The sequence below is a fragment of the Eubalaena glacialis genome, chromosome 17 (genome assembly GCF_028564815.1).
Source record: "Eubalaena glacialis isolate mEubGla1 chromosome 17, mEubGla1.1.hap2.+ XY, whole genome shotgun sequence".
NCBI lineage: Eukaryota > Metazoa > Chordata > Mammalia > Artiodactyla > Balaenidae > Eubalaena > Eubalaena glacialis.
Genome location: NC_083732.1, coordinates 19,637,230 through 19,651,189, shown reverse-complemented (window position 1 = coordinate 19,651,189; position 13,960 = coordinate 19,637,230). Strand labels below are relative to the sequence as shown.

General features: G+C 37.8%; 1 protein-coding gene across 1 annotated transcript in view; it reads right to left on the bottom strand.

Annotated features, from left to right (window-relative positions):
* The window catches only part of PI15 (peptidase inhibitor 15), a 30,838-nt gene extending 19,581 nt beyond the window's left edge, over positions 1-11,257 (bottom strand). Inside the window, exons 1-2 of the mRNA XM_061171933.1 lie at positions 11,102-11,257; positions 10,247-10,555 (exon numbers count right to left, since the gene is read on the bottom strand). Of these exons, the coding sequence (XP_061027916.1) occupies positions 10,247-10,519 (273 nt within the window). The 5' untranslated portion in view covers positions 10,520-10,555; positions 11,102-11,257. The remainder of the gene's footprint in view (positions 1-10,246; positions 10,556-11,101) is intronic.
* Positions 11,258-13,960: the final 2,703 nt, after the last annotated feature.

The following is a 13,960-nucleotide window of genomic DNA, read 5'->3' as shown; positions in this document are numbered from 1 at the left end:
ATTCGATAAAAATTAAAAATAGCATTCCATCAGGAAAATGTCTGGGCTGTCACAGACACTGGCTGCTAAGCGCTGTGAGGGTTTGCTCTGTGCATTTGTGGAAGACAGAATTACAGGTGAGAGAGGTAAAGCAACTGTCCTGTATGTTGCTGTGCAAATAAGACAACATCATTCATTCTGAGAGTGACAATTCCAGGAAAAGGGAACATGTAGTCCGTGGTGACATGGATATGAATAGAGAGAACAGATGAGATTCATGGTCCTTAGTCAGAAATCAAGGGAACTCTAAATGGCTTTATTAACCGAGATATAAGAAGTAACATGCACATAACTTTCTGAGAATCCAAAATTTGGGGGGAAAAAAGAAAAAAATTTAAAAGTAAGGCAATGCTTTTCCATAATAACATTGCATCTGTATTTAAAACACACATTTGATCTACAAGCCACTTAGTTCATGAGAATTTGACTCAACAGGAGCACACGCTACCTAACCTGCCAACCCAGTGTAAGATGCGTCCACAGAAGTAGAACAAATGGAGACTCATTTGTCATCACTACTCTGTGCTGGCTGGGTCACGTCAATCCCAGGCACCTCACTGTCAGAAGAGCACACACATGTTGGAACCCAAACAAGGACAAGAGCCTGGTGAAAGGCATTCCTTGCTCAGAGCCACACTGCTTGCAGATCCCAAGATGATCGAACTGGCACCATTCCTGTGTGTATGTGTAATGTAAGAGGTAGCATGGGGGGCGTGGAGGGACTTGATTTTCCATTCCCTTAATGGCACAATGTCTTACCTTTTCCAAGATTTTCAGAAAGCAAATATCTTTGTGCCACCTTCCTTACGCTGGCCATACTCTGGTTGCAAGAGGTGGTGTGTACAGGTATTTCACACAAAAGGGCTGGAGGCTTAGAAAGAGCTGGGTGACTGGGGGACAAAGGATTAAGGCATAGATGCTCACAGGCTTCAAAGACTTGAAACACTATCATAATACAGAGTTTTCCTATGTGGTTGCCAAGGTTAGATAGAGTACAGGAAGCAAGATTTGATTCCATAGGAAGAAATACTTTCTAATATTCAGCGATGTCCTCAGATAAAAATGCATGTGGAGTGGGCTCAAGAGCAGGAGATGAACTCATGGAAGGGAGTTTGTATTGTACAGTCTTTCAAAGCATGGGCTTTGTTGTCATACAGAACTGCTTTCTCATCATTTTGATTTACTTGCTCTGGGACCTGGGGGAAGCTACTTACGCTCTCCAAACTTCAAATTTCCTGTCTCTAAATGAGGAAAATTGTCCCCATCTCATGAGACTGTTGTGAAAGTTAGGCAAGATAGTGATTGAAGAGAATTTAGCACAGCTCTAGCAGGGCAGGGTGTACAGAATGGTAAACGCTATTATTATTGGAAGATCAGGCACTGGAAGAGTGGTGGTGTCTGTGAACTAGAAAGATGACTAAAGTGAGAGGTAATGAGAGGTGCACTTTTGATCACCTTATCTGGCAGCCTGAAGTTTGAGACACATCAAGCTTTAATCTCAACTTAGCAGGCAATCAGATAAAGTGAAAACAGACAAACCCTGAAGCAACAAACTAATCAGAAACAGAACTGTGTATAGATAACAAGGACCTTGCTTCTGGGCAACATAACATCAGACAGTGGAAGATAAAAATTAGAGAACATTTCAGAGGTTTTAAAACCTATTAATTCCCCTCCTTAAATCCCTCTTTAACATACGTTTTATCTATAAATTTTAAGACCATTTGTTGATGGATTCTAGCAACAGTTCTCCTTTCCCGGGAAATTAATACCCACCAGCTATCATTTAATACTGTAGTTATATGCCAGGAAGACATTTTCATGTGTGGTTAATTTTTTTCACCAACTCAGTGTTACAATCAGCTAAAAACTGACTTCTTGATTGTTAAACTATTTTGTGAGACACATGCAAACCCCATACCTTGCTGTTGCCCACTTAGAAGAATTCAAATGCCTTTCCGCCTACCTACTGCTTGCTGAAAACATGATCTCACTGGAATGCAGAGACAGATTTGGTAGAATGTTCATATTTAATGAAATTATGAAATGTGAATTTGATGCACTTTGTAGGGTAAAAAAGTATTGTGCCCTTAAGCAACATTCCTGGACTGTTTCAGTTTGGAGTATGTGATGTGAAATTTTAAGAGTCATGAAGTTTAGCCTAAACACACAACTTTGGGGGCATTCTTCCATATTTGTGTCAAAAAAATGCTTGGTACCTGATTTTAGACTCTATGGGTAACGTAGACTGGAAGCATTCAAATCATACCCCTCCAAACCTCAGTCCATGATGTATCTTATGCCAAACATTTCTCTTGAATATTTTAAGCTGTTAGTCTTTATCTTCCCTGCCTTCTTCCCATGCCATTCTTCAGAAATTCTCATAGACAATTAAACATCTCAAGTTCATAACCATTTAATGGCCATTGACTGACTATTCAATGGTTTTCAGATATACTAAATTCAGGACACCAGACCAGCCAGACTAGTCAACTTCGATTTTTCTGAAGTCCTTTGATTAGTTTCCAGAAAAACCTTATCCTGAGTGTGTCAGAAGACTAGGTGGACCTGGTGCTATCTAGGCCCCTGAAATAGATTTGGAGTCATGTTGATTTAAGTCTCAGCACTGATTCTAAAAAAAAAAAAAAAAAAAAAAAAAAATTATTTTTAAAAGATACATGAAACTTTCTTGCAAAAATTCTTGAGTAGATTCCCAGACATAAAATCATGCATCCATGCTATCTCCATGACACTACCCTACCCCATTATGTAAAGTGGTCCATTCTGATTACCAAAGCATATTCCCAACCAAAACTCTTTGTATTGAAAGAATGTTCCCTCCCACACACTAGCTACTTTTTTCAACCTCTGTAGATGTGTACCCTGGATGATAAACCTTCCGCTACTTAATGACTACCAGAAACCTGCCCTTTATTTTGTGTTCTCCAACTCAGGGAAACCCAATTGTCCTAGTCAAAAATGGAGGCATCCTCCTTGGCTGCTCCATTATATACATCCTCATGCCACTTCCTCATATAAATCACTTACTCCTACTGATTTGATCCCCAAATTCATTTTGTCACATCCCTATGACCTTAAATGTCTTTGAGGCTTCAATTATCTCTCGCCCAGGCTCTTATAACAGTCTCTTGACTGTGCCATTACTTCTGCCTGTCTCCAATCCCTTTCTCAGCCTGTAGCCAGAATGACCTTTCTGAAGGCAAATTAATTACACAACTGAAAACCTTCAACCACTTCCCTTAATCTTAGAATAAAACTCAAACAAGCTTCTGCTTGCCTTCCCAGCCTCATCAAACATCACTTTTTCTTTTATCCTCTACATCCAAGCCACACTGAATTTCACCTATGCCTTCAAGGTACCATGCACCTTCCCAGAACACCCTTCCCCACCTACCACATATTCCCTTTCCAACTCCTGCCTGTATAACTTTTATTTATTTTTCCTATTTAATATTTGAAATCATTTCCTTTTGGAAGCCTTCCCTGCGTCTCTACCCCCAGTCCAAGTCTGGGCCAGATATGCCCCATGTGATCCCAAAGCACCTGTATTTATTCCACTTTAGCACACAGCTCACGGCTTTGCCCACTTACTCGTCCATTCACAGTACTTCCTATCAAGAAATGTCTTTTTGCTCCCTGCTGAATCCCTCAGCACAATGCCAGGCACATGAATAAATACTGTGGAATGAGTGATTGAATATTGAGTGGCCCCTGCCCATCTGAGCACCATAGCCACGTGCTCCTTACATGGAATGCCCAGCAAAGGTTAAAAGACTTCATTCAGTTGTTCCACAGATTTTTACTGAGTGTTCTCTGTGGGATCGATATGATGCTAGGTTCTACAAATAGTCAGCAGGAATATAATAAAATTTTCTATACCATTGCATGTGGTCAAATATTATTTGCCACCAAAAAAGCAGTTTTGAATACTAGGAAATACAGTCGATATATATGTAGCCTATGTGTGATTCAAAGCTCTTCCTTCTACCAACTAATGGTGAGGTTCTGAATCACATCATGTTAATGTTTTTACAATCACAAACAAAATGTCCTTACCTTCAGCTGGCCTGTACTCAAAACAATCACAAACAAAGTGTCCTTACCTTCAGCTGGCTCCATAAGTGGAGAGCTAAACATTCATATATAAGCAATACTAAGTAAGTAATACTACGCAACATGCACCTTGGCAGAAAATTCATACAAAATGTGCCCAGTCTCCATTTGAAGCCAAGACACTTAAAAGGTTCTACATGTAGGAGAACAGGAATGTGGAGTTCCAAATGTGCTGGAGAAATGCCTTCCTGTCAGCAATCTTTCTCAGTTCCCTGCTGGCTGGCAGTGTTCTCAGGAGGCTTTCTAGTGGTCATAAAAGCATTCATTGAAAAAATGTAGGTTAGACACATCAAATTTCTCATGTTTATAAGAAGAAAATTGAGTTATCCTTCCCAAATGAGAGGAAATGTGCCATCTGGTACAGTATATGGTTTCATTTAAAAAAATGATAAGGATAGACATCACAAGTGTTTTGTCAACTATGAATAAAAAAAAAAAAAAGTCTTTTACGTTATCTACATTCTCTTACACACAAAGCCCAAATAAACAAAATCCAAATTTTTCCTTATTCTCAAGACATAAATTACTGTAGGCAAATACTTTATTGGCTATTTCTGAAGACAGATTAATCTATTGTCCATTCATTCGAGTCATGCTTTCTGTAACTTTACTACCTGCTGTGACTTGGTAACTAGTATTTTTCTCTTTTCCAGAAAAGTATAGGAGACTTATTCCCTTAGCTCTGCAAATAATATTTGCAGGCACCAAACAAATGAAATAGGCCGTATTATCAGTATAGCTATTTTGGCTTCTTGAAATTACATTACACATTTTTTTTTCCGTTTTAAGTTGTTCAGTTCATATCTATCATTATCTTCACGCTGTCCCCTACCTGTCTTTCCACCATTCTCTACCATCTATGAAGATGGCTATCACGTGTTCTCAGGAACTATTTCCATTAACTGTTCATACCTGTTACTGTGGTAGGTGTAGGTGTCCAGCTCCTCCTTACCTTTGACTAAAAGAATGGCCCTGCTGATTCAGTGGTTGCCACCTCTCGGGTCACCTTCACAGCCAATTTAAACTCCATCAATTGATAGTGCCATCTTTCTCATATGCACCTCTGACCCTGCTCTAAAACCACCATGGCCTCCCTAATTGCTCTTGTATTAAGTGATCCTCAATCTTTTCTCAAAATCCTTGAAAACATGGCTAATGTGTTATGCTTTTTCTCTCCTGACGATTTTGTTCATTCATTGCTTTACCTACTATAACATCCAATCCTACCCTTTCCTGAGCATCTATCTCAAATACCCTTCCTCTAAGCAGCCTTTCATGATTTTGCCAACTAGAGATTACCTCTTCTTTCTTTGATTTCTCCATGGTATTTTGGTCTGTACTCTTTTATTACATCAGTCTTACACAGCAGTGTCTTATACTGAATTATGTGCCTAAGGTTTTTTTTTTTTCCTGCTTGTTTTTCCTGTTTTGCTTACAGTTTAAATACAAAGATTTCTGTTATCTTTGGATCTCATCCCCTCACAGAAGGACTTCAAATTTTTTTAAATTAATTTATTCAATTGCCTTAAATTCAAGAAATATCTTACAAATTTTACTCCACGTGTGAGTCTTGTAATTTCATTCTTTTAGGGAATGATTCTTATTCTAAGAAACTAGTGTGGTCTGCGGTTTAGAGTCATGGTTTAAGTTGCCCTTAGGAAGAATGAAAAACAGCTGGTGTCCAAGGAGCTATGGAAATTTGTCAATAAACTAATTGTAGAACAGAAGCCAAGAGTTTGACTTGCATATCTTAAGCTCTATCTATATTATTATTTTTTGAAAGGATACAGTGTTTGGAAAATTAAATACTTCTAAGTACGTGTTTTTTACTAAAATCATGGCCAATATACCCAAAGAAGATATTATACACTAAAATATGAATGTCAACACTCTAGTGTTCAAATTGTGCCCACTTAATTTACTCAAGCATACACTAACATAACCAAGAACTTAAAGAGGATAAAATCATTTAATTTTAAGGGGCTTTTTTTTTTTTAGAATTTTGAAAAACTTCTTTTGTATTTTAGGTGCACAGGATAAAATGTTATTATAAATGATGAGTGAACTTTAAATATAAATAATAATATCAAAATTGATTCAAGTTATAAACATGTAACAATTCATAGGGATTTCAAATTCACCAAATAATGGTTGATTACTGTCTATACACAAGAAATTTCCCAAAAAAAATAGCTATACAAAGGTGAATAAACATAGACTGAGCAGCCTGAAAGCTTAAAATTAGGAAGATTGCAAGAAATATACAAATAACTATAAATTGAGTCTGATTTTAATAAGAGCAGTGTGATAAACATAATAGGTTACAGTGGTTCAAAAGAAGGAGAAATCAAATATGGCTGTGAATGTAAGAAATATCAATGAAGGACACAACATTCTTACATAAAACTTGAAGGGTAGGATTATAAATATTGGAATAAGTTAAGGAGGAGACATTAGAAGGTGAGGAAATGGCATGGGAAAAGGCTCAGAGAGTAAAGTTGTGAATGAAGGGGATTGCAAATCAGGCTGGTGCAATTAGAAACAGCCCTGATACCAAGGGGGAAAGGGGTGGGGTGGGAGGAATTGGGAGACTGGGATTGATACATATATATTATTGATACTATGTATAAAATAGACAACTGATGGGAACATACCGTATAGCACAGGGAACTCTACCTAATGCACTGTGGTGACCTAAATGGGAGGGAAGTCCAAAAGGGAGGGGTTATCTGTATGTGCATGGCTGATTCATTTTGTTGTGCAGTAGAGGCTAACACAACATTGTAAAGCAACCGTACTCCAATAAAAATTAATTTTTTAAAAAAATAGAAAGAGCCCTGAGCTGAAGACCCTCTTCTATGAGGCTCCCATGGCGATATCACCCACTGATGGGGACAGTTTGAACACAGGGCTGGTAGCCATACTGAGGTAAGTGTCCTAAGCTTTTGAGGTCCATATTTGAGGTTAGGAATTGAACTCACTTTCAAATTGTTCACAATCCAAAGCAATGTTAAACAAATTAAAATAAAAGTAACAGTTTTCAACTGAGATCTGTATTTTTCACCTGGCCTGGAGGTTAAACTCACTGACATTCTTGCTCTGACCTGATAGATTTTATTTCTCTCAAAGTTTCTCTGAGTCTGCATGAGGGATCCAATGAATTATTTCAGTTGGTCAATTTACTCACAGAGACTTAGGATTTCACTAAATTGAGCACATTTTTCTAACTGAAGTAATCTGTTCCTCTCCCCCCACCTCAGGGAGTTTGGCCACTCTCTTCCCTCCATCTGGAATGGTCTTTCCTCATCTATCAGTGTGGCTTACTCCCTTACCTTCCTCCAGGACATCTCAGGGAGCCCTCCCCTGACCACACTATTAAATGTCCCAGCCTCAACCGGCTTTATTTTTCTTCATAACCTTATCACCTTCCAACATACTATGTAATTTATTTATCTTGTTTATTGCCTGATTGCCCACCCAGGAGGCCAAGGATTGTCTATTTTATTCTTGAAGTTATCATGGGTGCTTAGAATAGTACCTAACATATAGTAAATGCTCAATAAATATTAAGTGAATAGATACATGTGTGATGAAGTATATGCAGTATTTACATGATAATTTGAGACAATGTTACTTTATAGAGCTTAATATTCTGACTACTGTTTCTCATTAACTTTACTAAGTGAAGAAGGATTTATAAAGCATTTACTATATAACAAGCACTGTACCTGTTTCTTACAAAATAAATCATTATATAGTAGCTCCCATATTTGAAAAGCAAATAATAAGAAAGGAATGACAAATAGAATATGAAAACTATATGATTTCAGCTGGCACTGCAAAGAAGGAAACAGAGATATCCTGACATCTCCAGCAGTTTCCCCCAATGTAGTATTTGCTCGATCTAGCAAATGAAAAGATGCTCCCCAATACAAGCATAGGCTTTGAAATTACACAGACCTTAATTCTAATTCCAATGATACCATTCATTATCCAAACCACCTTCACCTAGTCATTAACTTCTCTGTGTCTAAGTGATTTCATTGGTAAAATGAGGATCGAAATCTTAACCTCACAGGGAGACTGTGAGCTATCAAATGAGATCATCTATGGAAACAATTAGCCAAGTCCTTGGCACATAGAAACAATTTAATAAATGCATGTGGAATGAATTAATTCTTGATCAGTGGGGAAAAATATAACTAGAAAAATGTGGCTTTTTAAAATATATTTCTACTGCGTGGTACCCCACATATTATTCATGATGATCCCTCTTCCATCAATATTATTGAAATAATAAATTGCATTATATATTGATTGGTTATCATATAAATTATTGTTCCCATTTCACAGAGAAGGAAGTTGAGTCTTACGCATATTAAGTAACTTGCACAAGGCCACAAAGTATGCAGCAGAGTTAGGATTTCACCCCACATGAAGTCCTCTCCAAAGCCAGTTCATTTGCCTTGATCCTCACCTTAGTCTGCATAGCTATGTGATTGCCGCCAGGAAGTATTCCTTAAACCTGCAGTGGGGATAGCATACCTTTTTGAGCTCACATAGGATCGTATGCATATTTCTCTCATAATGCATGATGTTTGAAAACATGTTTGTTCCTCTCCTTTCTATACCTGGGCATCACCTTCTAGAAACACCTGCTCAATGTGAGTAATTGTTCCTATTTTTAGATCTTGAACAGGTTTTCACTGGGCACTTTCACAATACGCTCACAGAAACCCATAAAAACTAACATTTATTGAACACTATTGTTCTGTAGGCTCTGGTCTAAATGTTCTACTCCTTAACTCCATACATTCCTCATAACAACCCCATATAGCAGATACTACCTTTATCCTCATATTAGAGATGATGAAAATAAAACACAATTAGGTAATGAATTCACTCAGCTTATATTCCAGGACTGGGGTTTGAACCCAAACATTTAGATTCCAGACTCCATATTCTTAATCATGAGACTATATTGCCCCTCATACACCAGGACTGATGACATCTTCTTTTCCACTTTCATTTAAAAATCCTAGAAAAATGCACTTTCATAGAGTCTAAATTGTACTTCTATGAACCATGACTCTTACATTTGGCAAGGCTTTATTTTTCTTGTGACACTGTTGTCTACAATTAGCCAAACTTTAAAAGCTTATTTAAATAAAATAGATAAATTTAGAATCTGACAGAAATCCTCAAATTTTAGGTCAGCACTTACAGAGAGTTGTTAATGGTACTGCCATACCCACCCCAACTTAGAAATACCATACTGGTGGTCTTCATTGCCTTAAACAGGCTCCAAGCTGCGCTCTTGGAAGGTGCTGGAAGTTAAACCATAACCTTGTATAAATTCAAAACCAAAAACAAAGAAACTTTAAAAAGACATCTATCCTTTTAATACCAACTTTTTAAGAAAACTTTCCAAGTAAAATGATTTAAACACAGAGAGCCTATTTTTTATTTTTAAGAGAGAGCAAAGAATGTGTTCATGGCAAGTTGGAACAGTGTGCAAATGTGCTGACTTCACTGTTATCTGAACGACAAAACATTAAATCACAAGGAGGAAAAAGTCAGCATGTTCTCTGAGAATACAAATAGATTAGTGTCAGGAAGAGCTTTGTCCAAGAAAGGGAAGAGACACCTACCCAGAGAATAATTCATGCACATGAAACCTATAATTTAAAAAAATTATTTTCAAAAAATATTTTAGCTGATAAATATGACTATTAGATAAACAAAGCACAGAAAAATTTCCATGTGAATTTTTTTTTAAAGTGGACCTTCCAAATGTGATCAGTCATCACACCCCACTCTTTACCTCTTTCTTATATAAGACCTGATTCATTAATGGTTATGGAACTCACACAAAAAAATTAGATCCCTTTCCTCCCTTTTAATTATATGATGGAACAGTACTTAAGTTTACCAGACACTTAAGAACATTCCTTAAGTTAAAAAGTGTAAAAAACCCCATATCCCTTAACATATGAATTCTTTAGATTCTCCTAATGTACAATTTAAGTAAAGCGTCCTCACTCAGAATTCAAAGAAAACAAGGTTCTCTTACCATATATTCCATGTTTGCTGCTGGTGGGAACACTTTGCCCCGAACTTGGTTATGATAATCAAGAATGGCGATCATGTCATTCTGCGAAATGTAGCGCTTCCGCCTGGCTTTGGGGATGTCCGCAGAATCTAGTTGTGCTTTTAGAGCTGCTTCAATATCAGTGAAATTATTGGTTGGCGGGGATGAGTCAGTGGAATTGAGTAAGACGGCGGCACTTGCTTCACAGAGAAGGGAGAACAGGAGTGCAGTGCTGATGGCAGAGATTGCTATCATTTTGAGAGGTGGAGAGGGAGAGGCCACAGAGTTTGCCTTAAAGCAGAAAAGTAGAGTTAGGGTCTATGAAAGGAAAAAAAAAAAAAAAAAAAATAGGGCCAGAGGGTACGAATTTACAAAATCATTGCTTGATTTGACTTTCTTCAAAAAATCCAAGCAAATGCTGAACTCAAGCCTAGAAGACAACCTGTAGTGGTCTCTATACATTTTACTTGGTGTTATGAGGCAGTCCCCTAAGAGGAACTTCCTATAGCCAGAGAAAAATAAACAGCATGGCTACTAACCCTAAAATGAATGTGAGCCATTTACCCCAAACGCCACAGAATGCATTACTGCATATTTATTTTCAGAGGGAAATCTTTAGGAATTGAAATTCATCTTGAGAGTGAAAAGGAAAAATGCATCACAGGTAATAACAGAGAATGTGCTGATAATGTCCCCCAGACATAGATGGACACCAAGTAATAGAACAGATACAAAAAAGAAGTTATAATAATCCAATCTCATTTCTAAAAAAATTAAAATGTGAGCTACTTTAAAAGCAATGCATGCAAAATAAATTTGTTGAGCTAAATAGCTTACCTCTGCACAATGCCAAAATGAATATAGTATTCTTCCAAAAATTTAAAGTTCTTTGCTAGGTTGTAGCATGAACTCTTGTAAGAGGAATGTGCCTTATTACAAACTCTCAGAGCAAAACTCTGCAAGGTTTGAGTGCTGCTGGCTACAGGAGCAGCTAACAGCTTTTATATGTCACAGTCTGCAACGTCCAGAAAGGGCAGTCTTTCTTAGGGTCTCTCTCAGCCAAAATCAAAGGGGAGGGGTTTTGGATAGAAAAAACAGTGATTGGGTGGCAACCTTTTTATGTGGGTGGTGAGGAAATTGAGTCACACCCACAGCTTACAAAGTACAAACCATAAAAGACAAACCCTTTTTTCTCTGAGCTTCCACCTTTTCTGTGACTGGTTAATTTTCGTCATTTAATGCTTTCTAGTTCCTGGTTCCCATACAAAAAAGGAGGAAAAAAAGGGGCTGTGAGTTTTTGAAAACACAGAAGGTTGAGTAACAAGCAGTACATTTTTTTTTTTTAAGACAGTAAATGACATGGGAGCTGAAAAGAGCAAGCTGATATTAAATCAAAAGATCAGCTCACATAGTTAATCTGGGTGGCCACAAATATGATTCAAAAGAGATGCCAAGCAAATCAGTAGTAGCCAAACTATAGTATATGATATTGGGGTAATAGATGCTCAAGTGGTTGCACTTTCTGTCTCCATGTGGCTTTATTCCTCTAATTTATATATTTAGTCTCTCTCTATCTCTTTCTCTTGTTTCACTCTCTCTCCTTTTTTTCCTTTCTCTACAGAGTGAGGCAGCAAATTACCTGCCTTTTACCTGCCTTGTATAGAATGCAAATAGAGAAGCTTATGACAAATGGCAGCAGCCAAGATAACATCTGTTTCAGGTTTAGAAGCATAGAGTTGAAATTTTAAGCAAAGAGTAGCCCAGCCTCACGGGAAGCATATTGGAGGGCACAGCTCCAAGGCCATGAAGAATTTCACAGCAGCAGCTGCAGCTGTCAACCATCAGAAGTGCCTTCCTAGAAAGATGCCATGGAAGCAAAACCTGAGTCTGGCAAGACAAGAGCCAAGAATGTGAATGTTAGGGCAATTTGTAACAAAAGGACCCTCACAAATACCCTGTGTCATGCTAACATTAACAAAATGTGGAATATTCACAGTCTGTGGCAACAGGAATCTTATAAACTACACATTATTCAGTTAAACTTGCTGAACGTACACCGACTAGTCTAGTTTGCCATTGTGTGTTGCCTCCTGCATGTTTCAGCAGGAGGAGTAGTATGTGGATTTATATTTGTCGGAAAGGATGATCATGTGGTAAGAAGCACACCAGGCTGGGAGCCAAGTTTCCTGGGCTATATTCCCAGTCGTGTCTCTAGCAGTATGTGTGGCCTGACGCACATAGTTTAGCTCTTCACTGGTGTATCTAAAAATGGGAGGGAAAAGGTGTGTATTCTATGTGTATTCTACTCTTCATCAAATTCCTTATGAGAGCAGGACGGTGTTTGAAACTGAAAGTGCCACTGAATTTCAAAGTTCAGTGTTGAGATGAGGTCTTTGATGTTGATAACATGTGCCAAAGTTCAGGTTTTGCTATATTTTGATGAGCCTTAAGGTCCTAACTAAATTCAAGTAATTTGAGAAGCGCTCAAGGTGCAATACTGAAAGCTGTAAATAGGAATTAATTAACACTGTTAAATTGAAAAGGCAAGAACATCTAATAGGAGCACAGGTGAGCATGAATATTATGAAACATCAGAGCAGCTTCAGGGAATGCACGTGGCTGCTCACAGCTGCCTATGTTTAACAACTGGAGCTGTCCAGCTAGGGTCTCACCCCTTCAGAAAGGACTCATGGCACATTGAATGAATCTCAAGGATGCTGTGTCAAAGATTCCTGAATCAAATAGAAGGTTAGATGACATATTCTCTGTGGGCCGTCCAACTCAAAGATCCAAGACCTTTTGAGAAATAGTGCCAGCACTGATTAGCCTATACTTTTCAACATATCTCTTATAGCTGTCTGGCATACAGGAGACTAAAGGACTTTTAACGCCTAAGCAGCAGACATGAATCTTTCTTTCTCCAGGGTCGCTGAGTTCTTGCTTAGAATCTCATAAAAATCAACCACTGCTTTCAAGGTTACCTCTTTGTCATGTATACAAAGAGATATTGTTCATCTATTGAAGTTTGACTCGAGGTACTTCCACAGGGATGAAAATGTGTCCCTCGAGAAACTTGTCTGAACCATAAATGGATTTCCTCTAAGAGAAAGTGGAGGGATGGAGGAGGAAAAAGAGAAAGAAGGAATTTCTGAGATGGACCTAAGCATGCCCAATTACATGAGGACAGAGCTGATAGTTACTTAATCCTGAGACCCTGAGGCATGTCAATGAGTTCAGATGTCTTTCAACAAACGTGAATTATAGTGTGGAATTTCAGACTATTAAGAAAACCCCCAAGGGTATGGAATCATAAAAGAAAAGACCTGTGGGAGGAGAGGTAAGAATTCTGCTTCCAAGCAGACGTTATTGCCAGAAGAAGTTTTTTAAATGCTTTGGAAGTCATTTTAATTTTAAAATACTTGCAAAATTAAGAGGCATACATCCTAGTTGTCAGTAAAAGAACTACTAATGAACAACTAACAATGAGGTGGTTCTTTATGAGATCTCTTCTTGAAAAAGAACATTGATGTGTATAGAATCATTTAGGGGAATGCTTGCCAACACAGACAGAAAGGAAATGCAGGTATATTACTGAGAAGAAATACATAAACAATTGGCAGCAACTACTGTATACCTTGAAACTTGTGAGAAAACGGTTGCGATTTTAAAATTGAAATCAGATATATTATGTGTCCC